Source organism: Aedes aegypti, chromosome 3, assembly GCF_002204515.2.
Source record: "Aedes aegypti strain LVP_AGWG chromosome 3, AaegL5.0 Primary Assembly, whole genome shotgun sequence".
Classification (NCBI taxonomy): Eukaryota; Metazoa; Arthropoda; class Insecta; order Diptera; family Culicidae; genus Aedes; species Aedes aegypti.
In genome coordinates, this window is record NC_035109.1 from 22,869,850 (window position 1) to 22,892,123 (window position 22,274).

At 36.7% G+C, this 22,274-nt stretch overlaps 1 protein-coding gene across 8 annotated transcripts in view; it reads left to right on the plus strand.

The window, feature by feature from the left end:
- The window catches only part of LOC23687646 (lysosomal alpha-glucosidase), a 34,113-nt gene extending 17,502 nt beyond the window's left edge, over positions 1 to 16,611 (plus strand). For all 8 annotated transcript variants that reach the window (XM_021850360.1, XM_011495202.2, XM_021850363.1 and 5 more), the window contains exons 4-5: positions 14,669 to 16,290; positions 16,346 to 16,611. In XM_021850360.1, the coding sequence (XP_021706052.1) occupies positions 14,669 to 16,290; positions 16,346 to 16,570 (1,847 nt within the window). In that variant the 3' untranslated portion in view covers positions 16,571 to 16,611. The remainder of the gene's footprint in view (positions 1 to 14,668; positions 16,291 to 16,345) is intronic.
- The last annotated feature ends 5,663 nt before the right edge of the window (positions 16,612 to 22,274 follow it).

Below are 22,274 nucleotides of genomic sequence, written 5' to 3' on the forward strand. Positions count from 1 at the left end.
ACGCGAAATAGATAGCTCATGCTTTGCAATATGGGAAACAGATGGAACCTCTACCTCGGTCGTGTTTAAAACATTTTTTGTTTCTCGTTTTTTTATACATTTTATGTTGATCCGATGACCCTGGAGGGATCGGTTCCGCTTTTTATTTGTTAATGAGCGGATAGCCTTGCATAAATCATTGTATCGTTCACTGGGTAAAACACTGTTAAAAATAAAAATGAATAAAAAAAAATCCATCTTTTGGTTGCCGGCATTCAGAATAATAAATTTCAAAACACTTAAACAACAATGCCTTGGGTCTATCGCTAGCTTTTCAGGCGAATCATATGACCTTTCACCTCTCCCAACCTCCACCTCCGTAGTACTTATGAGTAGGGACGTTCCGATATTGCGAAGTATCGATATTTGATTCGATACAATTATCGAAACAAAGTATCGATACCATATCGATATATCATATGATATATTTCAATGGAGCAAAATTCTTCTATCACTTACTGCACTTACTTTCCCTAAATTTGACAAAACAAAATCTTTGAATACTCAAGATTATTGCTGTTTTGACCGACATTTACAAAACTATCTTCTGTTGACATACATTTTGAACGGAAACTGTTTTGGGTTTTCTCCAAATCTTATTTTTTTCTTGTATTTAAACAAAAATAGAATATATTTGAAGAAAACCATACACTTGTTTTTCACTTAGAGCATGTAGATGTCAAATCGTTAAACAATTTTTATGTACGCAGATTTTGCATAACAATCCGGCTAGTTTACTGCTGGGTGTAAATGGTATCCAGTAATTATTCTTTCCTGGACCCATCTTTGCTTCATTATTTTCATCGTAATGGCTTCAAATTCCAATAATTATTTGAATATTTTACAATGGAACTGTAGAAGCATAATTCCAAAGATAGATAGATTGAGAGTTATGCTTGAACATAACAAAATTGATATATTTTGTTTAAATGAAACTTGGCTTTCTGAATCAAAAATAGTACGCATTCCATCATTCAATATAATTAGAAAAGATAGAGATATTCCTTTTGGGGGAGTTTTGATTGGAATTCGCAATGGTATTGAATTTAAATTTATCAATTTATCATTGAATGTACATTTTGAATATATTATTATTTCTGTAAAACATACAGATTATCATTTTCATATTATTTGTTTGTATATTCCTCCTAATGTAAATTTTTCATTATCTGAATTGAAAATGGTTTTAGATAGTGTTCCTCATCCTTTTTATATTTTGGGTGATTTAAATGCCCATAATTTTGCTTGGGGTAGTGATAAAATTGATGGTCGTGGATCATTAATATTGGATTTGATTGATGAATATAATTTAAACATTTTAAATGATGGATCGTTCACCAGAATTGCTGTTCCTCCATTACAAAATTCATGCATTGATTTATCTTTATGTTCAAATAATTTATCTTTCAGGTCAACTTGGAGTATAATCAATGATCCAAATAATAGTGATCATCTTCCAATTTTGATTCGAATGAGCCATTGTATGCAAAACAATCATCAAGTAAATTCTTCTATTCCTGATTATTCAAAATATGTTGACTGGGTTAAATTTTCGGATTTAATTTCTTTTTCACTTATTAATCTTAAAGATTCAAATACTCCAATTGAAAATTACACTAAATTCATCAAAATTTTGTTCAATTGCTTACTTAAATCTCAGAAAAATAAAATTGTTTGCAATAATAAAAAAAATAAACGTCCTACATTTTGGTGGGATAATGATTGTTCAATTGCTTTAAAAAATAAATCGGAAGCTTTTAAAAAATTTCGTCGTTTAGGATCTAGAGAAAATTATTTCTTATATTGTAAAGCAGAAGCTTGGTTTACCCGTACCACAAAATTTAAGAAAAGAAATTATTGGAAACATTTTATTGAAAACCTTGACAGAGACACTTCATTATCCACATTGTGGTCTGTAGCAAGAAATTTGAGAAATTATGATAATTCTTCTCCTGTTTTAATGGAGTATTCTGATAATTGGATTGATCAATTTGCATCTAAAATTTGTCCAGATTTTGTTCCTCAATCTATTAATTTTAGAACAAAGCAATCGATTAATTATTTTCCAGAGCTTTGTTCACCATTTTCATTAGAAGAATTGGATTTGGCATTATCTATTACAAATAATACTGCACCAGGTATTGACAATATTAAATTTATCGTACTTAAAAATTTACCCTATGAAGGGAAAGTTCATTTACTTGCAATTTACAATTCATTTCTTTTACAAAATGTTATTCCATTAGATTGGCGTTCAGTTAAAGTAGTAAGCATACTTAAACCAGGAAAAGATGCTTCATTGGCTGATAGTCGTAGACCAATAAGTTTACTATCATGTCTTCGTAAACTTATGGAAAGAATGGTTTTAAATCGTCTTGAGGTATGGGCTGAACATAATAATATTTTATCTCCATGTCAATTTGGTTTCAGAAAAGAACGTGGTACTCGTGATTGTACAGCACTTTTGGTTTCTCAAATTGAACTTGCTTTTAATAAAAAACAGGATACTATTTCTACTTTTTTAGACGTGTCTGGAGCTTATGATTCTGTACTTATTGATTTGCTTTTTAATAAAATGAATTCTTATAAAATTCCTTTAATTTTATCCAATTTCATATACAACTTATTTTCATTCAAAATTATGCATTTCTATCACAATGGGTCGTCTAAATTTACTCGTAATAGTTATTTTGGCCTTCCTCAAGGATCTTGTTTGAGTCCTTTTTTGTACAATTTATTCACATGTGATTTTTCATCTGTTATCCCAAATGGTTGTTTTCTAGTTCAATTTGCTGATGATAATGTTATTTCCGTAAGTGGATATAATAGAGAAATAATACGTCATTATATGCAAATTTGTTTAGATAATATTGATTCGTGGGCTTACGGTAATGGTTTTACGTTTTCAGTGCAAAAAACTAAATATATTATATTTTCACGTAAACATTCCTCAGTAAGTGTAGATTTATTTCTTAATGGATATGAAATCGAACAAGTATTTGAATACAAGTATCTTGGTATTTGGTATGATTCAAAATTAAATTGGAACTTTCAAATTAAATACATCCAGAAAATTTGTTCTAAAAGGATTAATTTTCTTCGTACAATTACTGGTACTTGGTGGGGTGCTCATCCTTCTGATATGATTATTCTTTACAAAACTACAATACGCTCAGTTTTGGAATATGGTTGTTTTACTTTTGGTTGTGCCACTCAAACTCATTTTTCTAAACTTGAAAAAATTCAATTTCGTTGTTTAAGAATTTGTTTAAAATTAATGAATTCTACTCATACTAAATCTGTTGAAATTTTGGCAGGAGTGGTTCCACTCAGAATTCGTTTTCATGAATTAAATTGTAAATTTCTAAGTCAATGTTTCACAAATCAGCATCCCCTTATTCAAATTTTAAGTGATTTACACGGAATAAATCCTTCTAGTAAAATGTTAAACTCATTTAATCATTGTTCTACCGAAAACATATTACCTGGTTTTCCAAATACATTTTATAATTGTGATATTAATGTACATTCTTTTCAGACCTTTGTTGATAAATCTTTACATTGGGAAATCAAATACCAAGACATATGTGTGTTCGATATGCCAAATTATGTTTTGAGCGAAAATTTTGTGGCTTCGACCAAAAATTTATTTATTACACGGATGGATCATTAATTCAAAATAGTGCAGGTTTTGGAGTTTATAATATTGATGTAGTCCATTTTCACAAATTGAAATCTCCTTGTTCTATTTTTGTAGCTGAATTGATAGCATTGTACTTCACATGTAACATAATAAAGGATTATCCTCCAAATATGTTCGTTATTTGTACTGATAGTTTGAGTTGTATCAATTCCATCGAATCTTCAAAATTTAATTTTAAAACCCATTATTTAATTTTATTGATACGAAAATTGTTATACGATTTGCATTCTCAGGGATTTATAATTAAATTTGTTTGGGTTCCAGCTTGGGTTTAGCTAAATAATCCGCTTGTTCGTTACCAAATACAAGCGGATTATTTAGCTAAACTAGGAGCTACTCGCGGAATTATTTATGAACGAAATGTTTTTCATTCTGAATATTATACTAAAATCAAAAGAAATGCTTTAGATTCTTGGCAAATTGATTGGGATTCTAGTGATAAAGGTCGATGGTGTCATTCCATTTTTCCAATTGTGGATGAAAGTACCTGGTTTAAAAAACTGTCTGTCGGAAGAAATTTCATTTGCATGTTTTCAAGACTTATTTCTAATCATTATATTTAAAATAGTCATTTATATCGTATTAACATAATTGATTCAAATTTATGTGATTGTGGAGAATCTTATCAAGATATCGATCACATAGTTTTTTATTGCAAAAAATATATTTTGCCTAGGAAAAAAATAATAGAAAAATACAAAAGTTAAGAAATTACAGTACCTATATCTGTTCGTGATATTCTTGGTAGCAAATCGCTTCCTATGTTAAAAATTTTATACAACTTTTTCAGAGATATTAGTTATATTGTTTGATACTGCTTTGCTTTTTATCTCTTTCGTTTCAGAAATCAAGAAAATAACCTTCCTTTGTACCCTGCAATAATCCTCCCTTTTTGGTTACTTCCTTTTCAAGAATTCGGCTCTGATATGGATCACTTCCGGTTGAGCCTTTAGTTTTAAGATTTATTTTTGTAACGTAATAAGAAAAGATAAAGAGGTTTTGTGCCCTTTTGAGAACGATTTCCAATTGATATCACTCAAAGGGGTTTTTCCCTCTTTCAAAATTTTTAGTTCAATAAATAAATAATTATTCTTTCCTATTCTTCAGCTTTCGCAAGGACATCGCCAAGACAGTTCTCGACTGCTGAGGGATGCGTCAATTTCGTCTAAGAGGCAGATTTATCTCAAATATTTGTCTACACTGAAAATAATCTACACGTTCGGTCCATATTATTTTCAACGTGGATCTGTCGTGTCAAATGGCAAGGTGAAATAACGTGTAAAACATGTAATTCTGTTAAGGTTTGATTTTGGATCGATAGCAAAGGCTTTTACATACAATTTCAACGTGATGTACGATTGCTAGGGTGACCATCTCCTGAAGACTCAAAATCAGAACATTTTACAATTTTCACAACTTAGGGTTTCTTGGCATTGGGGTTTTTTTTCGGCCGATTTTTCTGAAACTTTGCAATAAGGCCGGAACAAATTTGAAATTATACTTTTGTCACCCCCCTTCAAATTTTACAAAAAGTTAAAGAGGGGAAATAAAAAAAAATGTTTTATTTTCAGTGTTGGTTTTCATTACTTTTCATGTTTTTGCTAGTTTTGTATTTCGTCCTTACGATATTTCATGAGATAACAGGTGTTTTGGGAACTTGTAACCAGAAGACACAGTGTGTTTGTTTGACAAATTGAGACATAAATTTGCGAAAAAATATGCGTTCTAGTGAGACTCGAACTCATGACTCCGTGTACGCTAGACCGGCGCTTTAACCAACCAAGCTACAGAACACCTTATGATTCTGCGGAACAGAAAGCCAAACTGAATCCGAGTACTAACTATGAACACAACTCTTTTCGCAAATCCATGTCTCTTTCGGACTTAGATGCCAAACCCCCAAAACGCTGACGTTTGTACCTCCCGATCGCAAGTGAGAGCGAATTGTTTATGGATGCTGAGTTCTTACGCTCTACAGCCGCATCACGGTGTGCCAGAAACCGTTATTAATAGAAAAAAAATGTTCAAGAATTTGACACCTACCATTCGAAAGATATAGTATTCAAGCATCTTCTCAGTGAATTTGAAAATATTCTAACGAGGGAATCAAAAGTTATAGTGATTTGAAGGTTTTGAGCTACATATTTTACATGGGATATTCACATGCTTCAAAATATTTCTGATCTGTGCTTCCTTATTAACTTGTAAACAAGCCAAGTAACCATCAGCTTTGCATTAAGCATTCAAAACATGTGATATTGAAACATCTTCCCTGTGAATTTGAAATCATTACTTCGAGAAAATCAGAAGTTATAGTGATTGGTATATTTATCATTATTACTATGAAGTTTAAATAAGAGATTTTTATGGCTTTGTTATATTAAAACACAGAATCTATATAAATAAAAATGTTTATACGACTGGCACTTGGCATTCAAAAGATGTATTATTCAAGCATCTTCGCAGTTAGTTTGAGAATACTTTATCAAGAGACAACATACCTAAAGTACATAGATGTTTTGGACCTATAATAAAGTAAATTTTGAGTATTAAATTACCACGTTCAATGTTTTTACCACTACCAAGTGCAAGGAATTATTATAAATATGTTAATCAATGTGATTTAATATCGTGATTGATCGCCCACTGTTGCTTCTCCGTTATTACAAGAGCAACTATGCTTGCACAAGGGACAAACGGATGCTACTTAGGATTAGTCGCAGCACTCTCTGTGTGTAAGTAATGGATTTCTCATTTCTTGTACTAAGCAATACCGGTGCGGCTGCGTCCGAATACAGGTCAACCCCAATTTAATACGGAATAAATATTTACGTGATACTATCTTTGAGGAAGCCGCTGTAGTCCTCTGCACTTCCACGACAAGTCAATGGGAGTTTGGAAAATTGAAAATTGGATTATATTACAGATTCGGCTTGGTGAACAAATTACACTTAATTACAAAAGTCCTAGAGATCATCACATAATTTTCACTGGTTATGCCTCCTTCAAAACATAATGAAGTCAACAACATAATGGATAAAAAAAATAAAAAATAATCTGAAGATTCAATATGACGATACCTTTGATGACGAACCATTCAAAGATTTTGCATGCTGCAGCTCATGCAACAAAAATCCAAAAGGTAATCTATCCCCAGACAACCAAAATGTACGTATAACGGAGGCTTTGTATGTGCAAAATTTCACTTATAAGATGTCGCGAAAAGGCCTTCTATGCACAAAAGTGGAGGCGATATGCGTGCATATATTATGTGATAAATTATAACATACAATGCGAGTGTTAAAATTTGCTACCGAACTAACTAGTGATCTTATGCGACTTAACTTATGATAACAAACGTTGATTTGACAGCTGCTACGGATTAATTCGACTTACCATGTACGAGTGTACGAGACGAAACAAAATGTACAAATGAACTCAGAAAAGAAGTGTTTTATGCGAGGAAACTCATCAATCTGACGAGTTTATCCACAATGTTTTGCGAGTTTGATGTAATTAGTATGAATAAACGAGTTGTAACGTGAACTTTCATGCGATTTCTGGTTGTCTGGGTCAGTATCTAAAGGAAAAGTCGACACTTCTAGTATCGAATAATTTGAGGAATTAAACAAAATATAAGGCTTGTTGCATTTAAATATTCTGCAAAATATGAAACAAGGTTTATTTCTACGATAACCGACTATTAACTATTAATTTATCTAATACATTCTTCTTCTTCCTGGCATTACGTCCCTACTGGGACAGAGCCTGCTTCTCAGCTTAGTGTTCTTATGAGCACTTCCACAGTTATTAACTGAGAACTTTCTGTGCCAATGACCATTTTTGCATGCGTATATCGTGTGGCAGGTACGAAGATACTCTATGCCCTGGGAAGTCGAGAAAATTTCCAACCCGAAAAGATCCTCGACCGGTGGGATTCGAACCCACGACCCTCAGCTTGGTCTTGCTGAATAGCTGCGCGTTTACCGCTACGGCTATTTGGGCCCCTAATCTAATACATATATAAACGTATCCCCTTCGCTGTCATGAATAACATGTGAACCATCATATTTAGCTTATTTAAAACACTAGCATAAAACGATCTCACCAGTTGATAATCCAAACCTCGACTGAGCAACAAGGAGCCACTTTCAAATAATTCAGGTTCACCAATATGCTTATTACCAAACACTGCCCAGCAAAACGCGCGGAAATTATACAAAATTTACAAAAACGAACCCATTTGCTTGTGGTTTAACGAAGCACTGCCTTTCTTCAATGAAGAATACAAGTTGAATGCAAATCTGTTAAGTTAATTTGTGTCGCTGTGACTTCCAACTACTTCCCGTAGTTGTGTATAACTAGCAACTCGACTGAAATATATTGCGATATTAGATTTTGACATTGCTTACAAACTAATGAATTCTTACAAATTGGTTTCCAACTCAACCGGTGTAAACGCACTTACGGATGATTTTTTCCCTCGGTAATATTTGCTATCCAGCTTTTCACGCTCGCCATAAAAACAATATGCCATAAAATATATGACAGACGCTGACTATCAGCACTGAACTGAAACTTGGAAATATATCCTCAGCATGCCTTGACGAACCGTAAAATTTCATTGTTTTTCTTTCTGTCAATCAAACGAAAATTTTGTGTGAATTTGCGGAAATAATCTTATTTGTTATTGGCCCTTTTCTTTGGTTCAGAAAGGGGGATGGGCGCGTTCTGGCAACTCGGTCGAGGCCAGAATGAAGTGTTGTGCTTGTGGGGACCACTTGAAGATGGGATGGAAGGTCATTACTTCGCGTTCGTGCTTTACTCCTGCTTATCTAAAAAGTTATATAGAGGTCCCCAAGCAAACTGCCACGAATACCAACGCACAATCAATCTTACACAAGTCGATTTCCTCAGAATGAAAACGTATCGATGTTTGTTTGACGTCATTGAGCTTTCGATCAACGGCAGTCCAACAAGGAAGTGGTTGTTTTGCAGCAATTCTTTTTATATTTGGATTCTCACAGCAAACAAAACCAACAGGCAACTGAATTGGTCTATACAATAACCGACCCTTAGCTTAACTATCTAAATTAACAGTTGCAAATACAATATTCCATAGCTTCCCAAACTCGGTTTTCGCGGCGCACCAGCCGTTCGTCGGATCGCTGTTTCATTCATCTTCAAGCGAGCTCGCAACAATCTGGTGCGTGCGAAAAGCGAGTTTGGAAAGCGCGGCAATAATCGTTCTAAGCTTACTAATATGTCGTCGCGTTAATTCTATGATAATGATCTTTAATCTACCATTCTGAAGTTCGATCAACATGCAGCAAATGGTTCGCGTATCAAAGTGTAAGACAAGAGAATAGTGACGACCGATTTGGGACTAGTACCAACACGACGATTAACCATGACATTGCGCACCACATTCAAACAAGAGGGCCGCCAACAGCCAGCAAATTCCGTCGGCTAGTACCGGACAAGCTGGAAGTCGCCAAGAAAAAGTTCCAGGTTATGAGCGAGTTAGGAATATTTCGCCCTTCCAGCAGCAGCTGGGCCAGTCCACACTGTGTGCAGAAGAACGGTCGATGGAGATTCGTAGGAGATTATCGATACCTGAACCAGGTGACTGTGCCAGATCGTTACCCTATCCCGCATATTCACGCATATTTCACCACACTTGATCTGGAGATGGCGTACCATCAGATCCCGGTTGAAGAAGCGGATATTTCGAAGACGGTTGTTATAACTCCGTTCGGAGTTTTCGAATTCACGCGAATGCAGTTCGGTTAATCTAAATGAAATCTAAATGAAAGCTTTTTTTTAATTTGAGTGACAGAAAAGCAACGAAAATTATTTCAGTGAGATATGGGTTACTAAGGATTTATTTTCGTGTTTCAGTTCAGTGGTGATAGTCAGCTTCTGTCAAAGATTTTATAGCATGGCTAGCGTAAAAAGCTGGATAGGTAGAACATAATTAGTATGAATTCAATTCAAATAATGTTATGCTTAACTTACGACTAACTGTGCAATTATAAGAAATAAATGAAAATACTAATTCAATCACTGCCACAAAGTTCTTCGATGTAGGTTTCTATACAAATTGTAAATAGTTTTAGGTTATTTCGTACAAATGATTTTAAAGCATTAAGTTCACCACCTTTAGGAATACAATTTATAAGGCAATTAAGGGAATTCATTCATTACACTATAGCACGTAATAAGTCAATCTAAAAGTAGATGATAACAATCAATTTTAGGAATTCAGCTGATATTTAGTTCATCACTTGTATGCACGCTGAGTCATATATCTTTCCTTTCAGCTTCTCAACAATCAACATTTTCACCTCGTTTGACTTTGACGTGATCTAACTACCTACAGGGCCTATCGCTTGTACGTCGTAACAGTCGCAATTATTAAATGCGTGTTGCGAACACTATTTTAGACGATTGAAAAATATATCTCAATGACTCCAAAACTTCAAACTACTCTAGCTATGTTGCTTTTTGATAAAATATTCTCAAACTATCTGCGAAGATAATTGACCACTATATCTTTTGAATGCTGAGGGTCAGTCCTATAGACATTTTTATTTATAAATTATGTACACTTTTATAATAAAGGCATATATAGCTCTAATTTAAACTTCATAGAAATAAAGGTAAATTTACAAATCACTATAACTTTTGATTTTCTCGACGAAATGATTTCAAATTTACAGAGAAGGTGCTTGGATATCACATGTTTCGAATGCTTAATGCAAAGCTGGTGATAACTTGGCTGGTTTACAAGTTAATGAAGATGTACCGTTGGGGAATATTTATAAGCAGGTGAATTTCTCTTTCAAAATAGCTTAAAACTTTCAAATCACGATAACTTTCGATTCCCTCGTGAGAATATTTTCAAATTCACGGGGAAGATGCTTGAGTGATATTTCTTTCGAATGGTAGGTGCCAAATTCTTGGACATTTTTTTCTGTTAATAACGGTTTCTGGCACGCCGTGATTAGTTTACGATATATCGGAAGGAAATATCGATGTCACCGATATATTGAATAGGAAATATCGATACCAAAATATCGAATATCGAAAGCAAAATATCGATATTCCGATATATCGGAAGTATCGGAACGTCCCTACTTGTGAGGGTGTCGCTGAGTCGGTGGCTTCTCGCTAAGTAAGTGCTACATCAACATTTCCTCCCCCTGTTCCAAGTTACGGTAAAGATGGGCGTGGCCGGGAATAGCGATATTCATTCTTTTGGTTATCTTGTTTAAGATTGAATCAAGGTTTACTCCCCAACCTTGTTTCTGAAAGTAATCCGGATGAGATTATCAAAAAAGAAACATGAATATTGTTTGTATCCAATTTACGAAGTAGAGTAAGGTGAGGCAAAAGTTCGACTTTAGTGGTATAATCAAAGTTTCCAGGAAAACAATAGCAGTTACAACAAAACAAATACCATACAGTGAACCTTAAACATATTGGCTATAATTTTTCTGAACAAACTTGTGTCAAGATATATACTCATTTTTAGTTATAACAGTTTCAAAATTGATTGTCTTATTCGAACTTTTGCCCCACCGGTGGGGCAAGAGTTCGAATCTAGTGTGGGGCAAAAGTTCGCTGGCTAAAACACAAAATATCGATCCTTTTATGACGAGCATACTTTACACCAGCCGTAATTTTAAGTTTGCCGAAAAATAAACACTTAATTTTCATTAAAAAAAATGCCCAAAACAGGGTTAATTGTAATATATTCAAAAATAGCAGTTTTTCGCAAAACTAAGCGGAAATGTAAAATTTTGGTGACAGTTTTCATACGATCAGACAAATTTAACAAAATTTGAAGATAATATGTGGATTTTAGGCAATTTGCAAATTTTCCCGTGATTTTATACATGGGTCGAACTTTTGCCCCACTGATTCGAAATTTGCCCCCCTATGGGCCAAAAATTGTTTTCAAGCATTTATGCAAAAACTAATACACCTCAAAGCAACCTCATGAAACGCCCTTACATAAAATATTGAAAAAGATTTTATCTTCAATTGGTTCCATGCAACGAAATTTTGACCAAAAATTACAATATTCACGTCAAAAAACAACAAATAGTCATAACTTTTCCAAATCTCAATCGATTTTTATGATATTTGGAGTAAAAGTCTCTAACTTGAATAGCATTCGAACCACCATGATAATTAAAAGATTTGTTTTGAATTGAGCTAGAAATCTAAAAAAAAACTCTTACCCCACTCGAACTTTTACCCCACTTTACTCTATACCGTAACTACGATAACGCTAGAACTTCGCAGTTGTCTTTGGTGTCGCCGGCGAAAGCTTGCCTCTTCTGGAACCCTGCTTGCTAGTTATATAGAGCCCCTTCACTGCTGCAGCTGGTCGGCCCTCGCTCAATCTTAACATCTTGCAAAATCTTTGACTTCCGGACGCTTCGAAACCCATTATCATTGGCTCGTAATGCTTAGCTTAGCTTAGCTTAGACTGACTACACATATCAATGGTTGCTATTCCGTGATTGACCGAAGTCAGTGAAAATGCACAAAGAATCAACTAGAAGTTCTGCTGGGATTGGCCATAATCTTCTTCAGTGTGCATAATTCAGTGCCTCTATTTATACAGGGTCAATAACGGCGCCGGCCACGTCCTTGCAGTCAGGTGGGATTGGGGGAAGGAATGTTAGTGTGTAACCTTTGCTTTTTGGAGACCGTGTTTGCCTCTGCATCTCCACAAAGGTTACTGGGAGGGATGTTTGTTAATGGGGATGATCGTTGGATCATAGGATTCACTTTGATAAGCGATTAGACCATGATAAACAATGATTTGTGAGATATATACATGCTTATACGTAAATAAAATATTTTCATTTGATATGAACAATTTCTATGTAGAGGAAAATTATGCCGACACTTGAGGTGACGAACCATTAAAAGTTTGTTGAACAAATACCTAAATGTAACATTCCTACAGCTGTCAGGACGAAAGCATGTGTTATTATATTTTACTCATTTGAAAAGAAACAAAAAACTCGATTGGTTGGGACATCATAGAACACTCTTATTCTTATGCCGACACTTGCAGTGGCGAACCATCCAAAGTTTGTTGAATAAAGTGAACCTTTCGCAAGTCTACACTTGTAGTGTCGAACCATTCAAAGTTTTTGAATTACAAAAATAAAGGTATACAAGAGGTGTTCTGAAAAAAAAAATGTTAAACATAAATAAATCATGAATCAGAGTTTGTGTCGACACTCACAGTGACGAACCATCCATAGTTTGTTGAAAAATCATATTTACATCCCACCATTGTAACGATTGAATGTGCAGTCATACATATTTTATAGATTAGAAATAGTAGCATGAAACGAGCTCACCAATTGATCCGTTATCCTTGACTGAGCAACCACAATCCACTTTCGGCTTCACTCGTTTGCTCGGCTATAAAAAAGCACTCAGGAAAAAAAAAATAAGCGCGCGACCCAAAAAGAATAAAAAAAAAAACTGTTCGGGCTTTCTTGACGCACTGCCCAGGAGCAAGCGTCAAGGTCGAAGGATCAAACAGAACTAACCGATCGCGGCACTTTTTCAGTTACTCCAACCGAACTCACCGATCACGCCACTTTTTCACTTACTAGACCAACGCGCGACATGTTTGATCCTGCCCTCGTCGCTCGCCCCGGCAAAAGCAAGTGTCAAGGTCGAAAGATCAAACAGAACTCTTCGAAACCCATTATCATTGGCTCGTAATGCTCTGATAATTAGTAGCATGGAAACCTGCTTAATTGGGTTGATAAGTGAAGAAAAATTCACAGTTTTTTGTAGCTTAATCGAAAGAACGCATTTTTCTAAGTGTAACACGATTTTATTGCACTTCAATATCCTAATGTTGATGTTATAAATGATTGAAAAATATTTCAATCCGTTGACTCAATGACATTTCAATTTACATAATGACAGCTCATCCCGAAGTAAAATTTACCGAGGGGTGATTCAGGGGTGACTTCCATACTAATTTCAAACGTGTTTTAACAATAGTTCCAGGCCACGTAAAATTTTGAAACCAACTAGTGACAGGTACTGATCAGCTCATCCACGTAGGCTTCTACACTTGTACTGTTGGCGAGACTTATTGAAGTAAACTTCCTTAGCAACCCAATTTTTCGATTTAGGCCGCTGTCTTGGAACGCAGATTTGAGCCTCATCCAGGTAGCTCGCGCATCGGTCACATCCAGCACTAAACTGTAGTTATAGTTCTCTAGGCTCAAACAGATGGTGGCCAACGCCCTCTGTTTCTGAACTTCCCATCTGAGTCGCATTGGGCAAGTCGAACACAACACAACAAAACATTTCATCTAACATAATTTTAAAGCACTTAACTCGAATCAAGCGAAAAAATCATATAGTCTAAACAGACCTTTACTGCCGTGAATCGCAAGTCAGTCCCATCAGTAAAAAGTAGGCATTGAGAAAATGGGGTGTGAAATTTCCAAACTCGTTTTCCATACGAATGTTCAAAAAATTCTAGACGATTGGAACATGTTCAAATCTTAATGAAACTTTTACAGTTTGCTTTTCACTACGATATCTTTCCGAGAAAAATAGAAAGATGGTTAATTTTTGTGTTACACGGCGCGGAAATCAGTAGTGGGGCTGATAGGCGGTTACTTTTCATTATGGGACAATTTGACTTGCTGTTTTTTTCCTATTTTTTCCCGAACAAATCATACTATCTCATTAAGGCAGGTGAAAGAGCATTGGCAGATATGATGAAAACTGAACACAACTCAATTTTGACGACAATGCAGATGGGGCTGACTTGCGATTCACGGCAGTTTAGATATGCACTATTTTATGTCTCTCCCAAACATCTATAATATTATTCTTAAGAAATTTCATCTTATCCCATTTCAGACATGAAAACCAACCAGTTCAACGGAGTCGTGTTCAACACCCCCGGCCTCACCGAGATCGAAATCGTCCGCTCCCGGCTCATAGTCATCCGTGCCCAATTCACCGGTCACTTCCAGCTGGAACTGCTACCGGGCCCGAACCCGGCCGATCTGCACCGGCAGCTGAAAACCCTCGCCCAAAACCACTACCATCCGCCATTTTGGTCCTTCGGTGTCCACGTGTGCGACGAATCCCTCAATGCCAGCCTCGCCACCGTTCGTTCCGATATTGAGACCATGCTTTCGACGGGAATTATTTTCGATTCGCACTGTCTCAACGACGACCTGTTCTGGCTGTCGAGTGCTATGTCTATCACGACGGAATTGGAGGAAGCTGTTGGGCTTTTGTCGAACAATAGCAAGCGATTCGTTCCATCGGTTGTCATGGTGATGGAGCCGACGGGTAATCCCGCGTACACGACTGCCAGAACAAACGGCCTACTGCTGCGAAGTGCTTACAACATTGCTTCGTATCGAGGGTTGGTGCGCAACAGGACCGCAGTCTACTTGGATTGGCGTACGGAGCGGCACGAGATGACGCTATGGTTGCAGCAGACCTGGTCCAGTGTGAGGAACTTGAACGGAGCGGGGTACAGCTTGAAGGAGGGTTCACTGCGGGACGATGGCAACAAGACGTATCCAAGTAGGAGTCAGTTGACATATTTGCCGGAAGCGTTGAACAGCTCGATTGCGGATTTGATCCGGTGGGATACCAAGTTGTCGGATAGTATGGACATGGCGGTGAAGAGTCAGAACCGGATGGGACCGGAGATGATGCGGAGGGTTTTGGGGGAGGTGGGAGAAGGGGTTTTGGTAATAAGTGGGGCGTATGATTTGAGGACGAAGGCTGCGATTGTGGCGCAGAATGTGTCGGGGACGTGGATTTCGTTGAGGAATGAGGTTAACCGAGCGATAGGGTTGTCCGTAGCGGGGTTGAGTTTCATCGGGACGCCCGTTTGCGGAAATGCGAGGGATAACGTGACGGAAGAGCTTTGCATAAGATGGTATCAGTTTGGGTCGCTTCTGCCGCTATTCAAGGTGTCGGAAGATAGGATGCCGCATCGGTTTAGCATGTTCGCTCAGCGGATCATGTTGTCTACGATACGAAAGCGATATGCCTTGGTAGAGTACATGAACACGTTGATCATGACGGATTCGGCTTATCTGCGGCCGATGTTCTACCACTACGAGGAAGCAAGGAACTATACGGCTGAGCTGTGGGAGCAGTTCATGGTTGGGGATGCTCTGTTGGTGGCGCCTGTGCTTCTTCCGCAGATGACGCAGATCGACATCTACTTTCCGGAGACGTTCTACGAGTTGTGGGCTGGCGATGAACTTCCGACGAATGATGTGCTTCAGTATGCTGTGGTGGAGTCCGACTTGCCGATGTTCATTCGACCGGGTTTTGTAGTTGGATTGAGACAGATCTCCGATGAAGTCATGGCGATTGATGATGCTCGGCTACAGCCAATGTTCCTCGTTGGTGCTATGAGTTGTAACATTCGGAAGACCAAATGTGATGCTTCGGGCTCATTGGTCTTTGCGAATGGTTTTGGGTTAGAATTCCGCGTAGTACTGGAGCAGGTAAGATGTGCGTAACCTTCATTTTACTACTGAATTCAACACTAATTACTTCTAGGAATTGACCATCCGAATACGACTGCTGCTCGAGAACGAGACACTCAAGGAATCGGCTTGCTCTGCGACGCAGAAGACTCTTTCCGGTGAAGTGCTGTTCGTACAACTCTATGGTCATCCGAATCGTACGGAGCCCTTGGCTCAACAGCTAAACTTTGACCTTTGCCAACTGACGGGAACGGAAACAGAACGAGTCTACAGCTTTCCCAATAATGACATACAATAAGAAATAGATATTTAAATAAAACTCTTCCTGATAATCAATCAGATCCATCTCCTGTTTCTCTTCTTCGAATTTTTGCTGAAATGAGATTTATTTCATGCTTGAAAGTAATGCGCTGTTGGAATCGAAAGCTCAAAGGCTTCAACAAAGTCTGTTCAATAATTCCCATTCTTTTTCAAGTGAAGCTTTCAGCAGAAGCATCATCAATCGAAGTTGTGTCCACAGTTCTGTTCGAAGAAATTGGTTACCCATCATCTTTTCTTAAACACAATCAAAGTAAGCTATGCTCTTTCGTTCCTCCAGATAGCCTACTGCGAGCGAAATGATGAGCTCTGCTGTCACCGAACGAACACCTCTAAGCGCTAGCTTCTTGGAAATTTCAAGCTTTTCGACACGGATTCGCTCGATGCCCATGGCCTACTAGATGGACACCAACCGAGTTCGATATTTCTTTTTCCGCATTAGCTTTGATGAAATAATGTTCAAATCTGGTAGGCTTAAAAGCCATACAACTTATGCAAGTAAAAAGTTTTTGAAAGAAATCGCTTCTATAAATACGAACAGGTCCTCGACCTCTTTCCAATAGCCGTTCTACTGATAACAAATTTTTCAATTGACAATATCTCAGTGAGCAAATGAATTTCACTCGAAAGCATCTTGCTTTGATCAGAGGCTTCAATCTGATTGTAGTTTGCGGCATATTAATGAACACGAGTAACGTCGAACTCAGTTTGAATTATCATAAACGAGTTTTAATTAAGTGAACGTTTCCAGTCATCATTCGAAGCACTAACAGTTTTAATTGAATTTCGCTAAACTTCAATGCCAATTCGAATTTCCATTGTGTCACATTGCAATCTTCTGGACACGGAGCTTATAAATCTTACAATGTTGCACAATCCAATTATACGCTGTACACAATGAAAGCAAAGAGGGAGAATTTTTCTCGCGAACTATCAGTCGGACTCTAACTTGTTGATTGATGAGATTAAAAATAATGATTTGAATCTACTCTGTATCGGACAAGGAAAGGCCAGCGGTCATGACAGAAATACTTCAGTTGCAAAAATAAATCCAAAATAGCGAATAAATTGCTTTGTTTCTTCGTATCTCGAAATCGAATCGAAATCGAATCGAAATCGAATCGAAATCGAATCGAAATCGAATCGAAATCGAATCGAAATCGAATCGAAATCGAATCGAAATCGAATCGAAATCGAATCGAAATCGAATCGAAATCGAATCGAAATCGAATCGAAATCGAATCGAAATCGAATCGAAATCGAATCGAAATCGAATCGAAATCGAATCGAAATCGAATCGAAATCGAATCGAAATCGAATCGAAATCGAATCGAAATCGAATCGAAATCGAATCGAAATCGAATCGAAATCGAATCGAAATCGAATCGAAATCGAATCGAAATCGAATCGAAATCGAATCGAAATCGAATCGAAATCGAATCGAAATCGAATCGAAATCGAATCGAAATCGAATCGAAATCGAATCGAAATCGAATCGAAATCGAATCGAAATCGAATCGAAATCGAATCGAAATCGAATCGAAATCGAATCGAAATCGAATCGAAATCGAATCGAAATCGAATCGAAATCGAATCGAAATCGAATCGAAATCGAATCGAAATCGAATCGAAATCGAATCGAAATCGAATCGAAATCGAATCGAAATCGAATCGAAATCGAATCGAAATCGAATCGAAATCGAATCGAAATCGAATCGAAATCGAATCGAAATCGAATCGAAATCGAATCGAAATCGAATCGAAATCGAATCGAAATCGAATCGAAATCGAATCGAAATCGAATCGAAATCGAATCGAAATCGAATCGAAATCGAATCGAAATCGAATCGAAAATCGAATCGAAATCGAATCGAAATCGAATCGAAATCGAATCGAAATCGAATCGAAATCGAATCGAAATCGAATCGAAATCGAATCGAAATCGAATCGAAATCGAATCGAAATCGAATCGAAATCGAATCGAAATCGAATCGAAATCGAATCGAAATCGAATCGAAATCGAATCGAAATCGAATCGAAATCGAATCGAAATCGAATCGAAATCGAATCGAAATCGAATCGAAATCGAATCGAAATCGAATCGAAATCGAATCGAAATCGAATCGAAATCGAATCGAAATCGAATCGAAATCGAATCGAAATCGAATCGAAATCGAATCGAAATCGAATCGAAATCGAATCGAAATCGAATCGAATCGAATCGAATCGAAATCGAATCGAAATCGAATCGAAATCGAATCGAAATCGAATCGAAATCGAATCGAAATCGAATCGAAATCGAATCGAAATCGAATCGAAATCGAATCGAAATCGAATCGAAATCGAATCGAAATCGAATCGAAATCGAATCGAAATCGAATCGAAATCGAATCGAAATCGAATCGAAATCGAATCGAAATCGAATCGAAATCGAATCGAAATCGAATCGAAATCGAATCGAAATCGAATCGAAATCGAATCGAAATCGAATCGAAATCGAATCGAAATCGAATCGAAAATCGAATCGAAATCGAATCGAAATCGAATCGAAATCGAATCGAAATCGAATCGAAATCGAATCGAAATCGAATCGAATCGAATCGAAATCGAATCGAAATCGAATCGAAATCGAATCGAAATCGAATCGAAATCGAATCGAATCGAATCGAAATCGAAATCGAAATCGAATCGAAATCGAATCGAAATCGAATCGAAATCGAATCGAAATCGAATCGAAATCGAATCGAAATCGAATCGAAATCGAATCGAAATCGAATCGAAATCGAATCGAAATCGAATCGAAATCGAAATCGAAATCGAATCGAAATCGAATCGAATCGAATCGAAATCGAATCGAAATCGAATCGAAATCGAATCGAAATCGAATCGAAATCGAATCGAAATCGAATCGAAATCGAATCGAAATCGAATCGAAATCGAATCGAAATCGAATCGATCGAATCGAAATCGAATCGAAATCGAATCGAAATCGAATCGAAATCGAATCGAAATCGAATCGAAATCGAATCGAAATCGAATCGAAATCGAATCGAAATCGAATCGAAATCGAATCGAAATCGAATCGAAATCGAATCGAAATCGAATCGAAATCGAATCGAAATCGAATCGAAATCGAATCGAAATCGAATCGAAATCGAATCGAAATCGAATCGAAATCGAATCGAAATCGAATCGAAATCGAATCGAAATCGAATCGAAATCGAATCGAAATCGAATCGAAATCGAATCGAAATCGAATCGAAATCGAATCGAAAATCGAATCGAATCGAATCGAAATCGAATCGAAATCGAATCGAAATCGAATCGAAATCGAATCGAAATCGAATCGAAATCGAATCGAAATCGAATCGAAATCGAATCGAAATCGAATCGAAATCGAATCGAAATCGAATCGAAATCGAATCGAAATCGAATCGAAATCGAATCGAAATCGAATCGAAATCGAATCGAAATCGAATCGAATCGAATCGAATCGAAATCGAATCGAAATCGAATCGAAATCGAATCGAAATCGAATCGAAATCGAATCGAAATCGAATCGAAATCGAATCGAAATCGAATCGAAATCGAATCGAAATCGAATCGAAATCGAATCGAAATCGAATCGAAATCGAATCGAAATCGAATCGAAATCGAATCGAAATCGAATCGAAATCGAATCGAAATCGAATCGAAATCGAATCGAAATCGAATCGAAATCGAATCGAAATCGAATCGAAATCGAATCGAAATCGAATCGAAATCGAATCGAAATCGAATCGAAATCGAATCGAAATCGAATCGAAATCGAATCGAAATCGAATCGAAATCGAATCGAAATCGAAATCGAATCGAAATCGAATCGAAATCGAATCGAAATCGAATCGAAATCGAATCGAAATCGAATCGAAATCGAATCGAAATCGAATCGAAATCGAATCGAAATCGAATCGAAATCGAATCGAAATCGAATCGAAATCGAATCGAAATCGAATCGAATCGAAATCGAATCGAAATCGAATCGAAATCGAATCGAAATCGAATCGAAATCGAATCGAAATCGAATCGAAATCGAATCGAAATCGAATCGAAATCGAATCGAAATCGAATCGAAATCGAATCGAAATCGAATCGAAATCGAATCGAAATCGAATCGAAATCGAATCGAAATCGAATCGAAATCGAATCGAAATCGAATCGAAATCGAATCGAAATCGAATCGAAATCGAATCGAAATCGAATCGAAATCGAATCGAAATCGAATCGAAATCGAATCGAAATCGAATCGAAATCGAATCGAAATCGAATCGAAATCGAATCGAAATCGAATCGAAATCGAATCGAAATCGAATCGAAATCGAATCGAAATCGAATCGAAATCGAATCGAAATCGAATCGAAATCGAATCGAAATCGAATCGAAATCGAATCGAAATCGAATCGAAATCGAATCGAAATCGAATCGAAATCGAATCGAAAATCGAATCGAAATCGAATCGAAATCGAAATCGAAATCGAATCGAAATCGAAATCGAATCGAAATCGAATCGAAATCGAATCGAAATCGAATCGAAATCGAATCGAAATCGAATCGAAATCGAATCGAAATCGAATCGAAATCGAATCGAAATCGAATCGAAATCGAATCGAAATCGAATCGAAATCGAATCGAAATCGAATCGAAATCGAATCGAAATCGAATCGAAATCGAATCGAAATCGAATCGAAATCGAATCGAAATCGAATCGAAATCGAATCGAAATCGAATCGAAATCGAATCGAAATCGAATCGAAATCGAATCGAAATCGAATCGAAATCGAATCGAAATCGAATCGAAATCGAATCGAAATCGAATCGAAATCGAATCGAAATCGAATCGAAATCGAATCGAAATCGAATCGAAATCGAATCGAAATCGAATCGAAATCGAATCGAAATCGAATCGAAATCGAATCGAAATCGAATCGAAATCGAATCGAAATCGAATCGAAATCGAATCGAAATCGAATCGAAAATCGAAATCGAATCGAATCGAATCGAAATCGAATCGAAATCGAATCGAAATCGAATCGAAATCGAATCGAAATCGAATCGAAATCGAATCGAAATCGAATCGAAATCGAATCGAAATCGAATCGAAATCGAATCGAAATCGAATCGAAATCGAATCGAAATCGAATCGAAATCGAATCGAAATCGAATCGAAATCGAATCGAAATCGAATCGAAATCGAATCGAAATCGAATCGAAATCGAATCGAAATCGAATCGAAATCGAATCGAAATCGAATCGAAATCGAATCGAAATCGAATCGAAATCGAATCGAAATCGAATCGAAATCGAATCGAAATCGAATCGAAATCGAATCGAAATCGAATCGAAATCGAATCGAAATCGAATCGAAATCGAATCGAAATCGAATCGAAATCGAATCGAATCGAAATCGAATCGAAATCGAATCGAAATCGAATCGAAATCGAATCGAAATCGAATCGAAATCGAATCGAAATCGAATCGAAATCGAATCGAAATCGAATCGAAATCGAATCGAATCGAATCGAAATCGAATCGAAATCGAATCGAAATCGAATCGAAATCGAATCGAAATCGAATCGAAATCGAATCGAAATCGAATCGAAATCGAATCGAAATCGAATCGAAATCGAATCGAAATCGAATCGAAA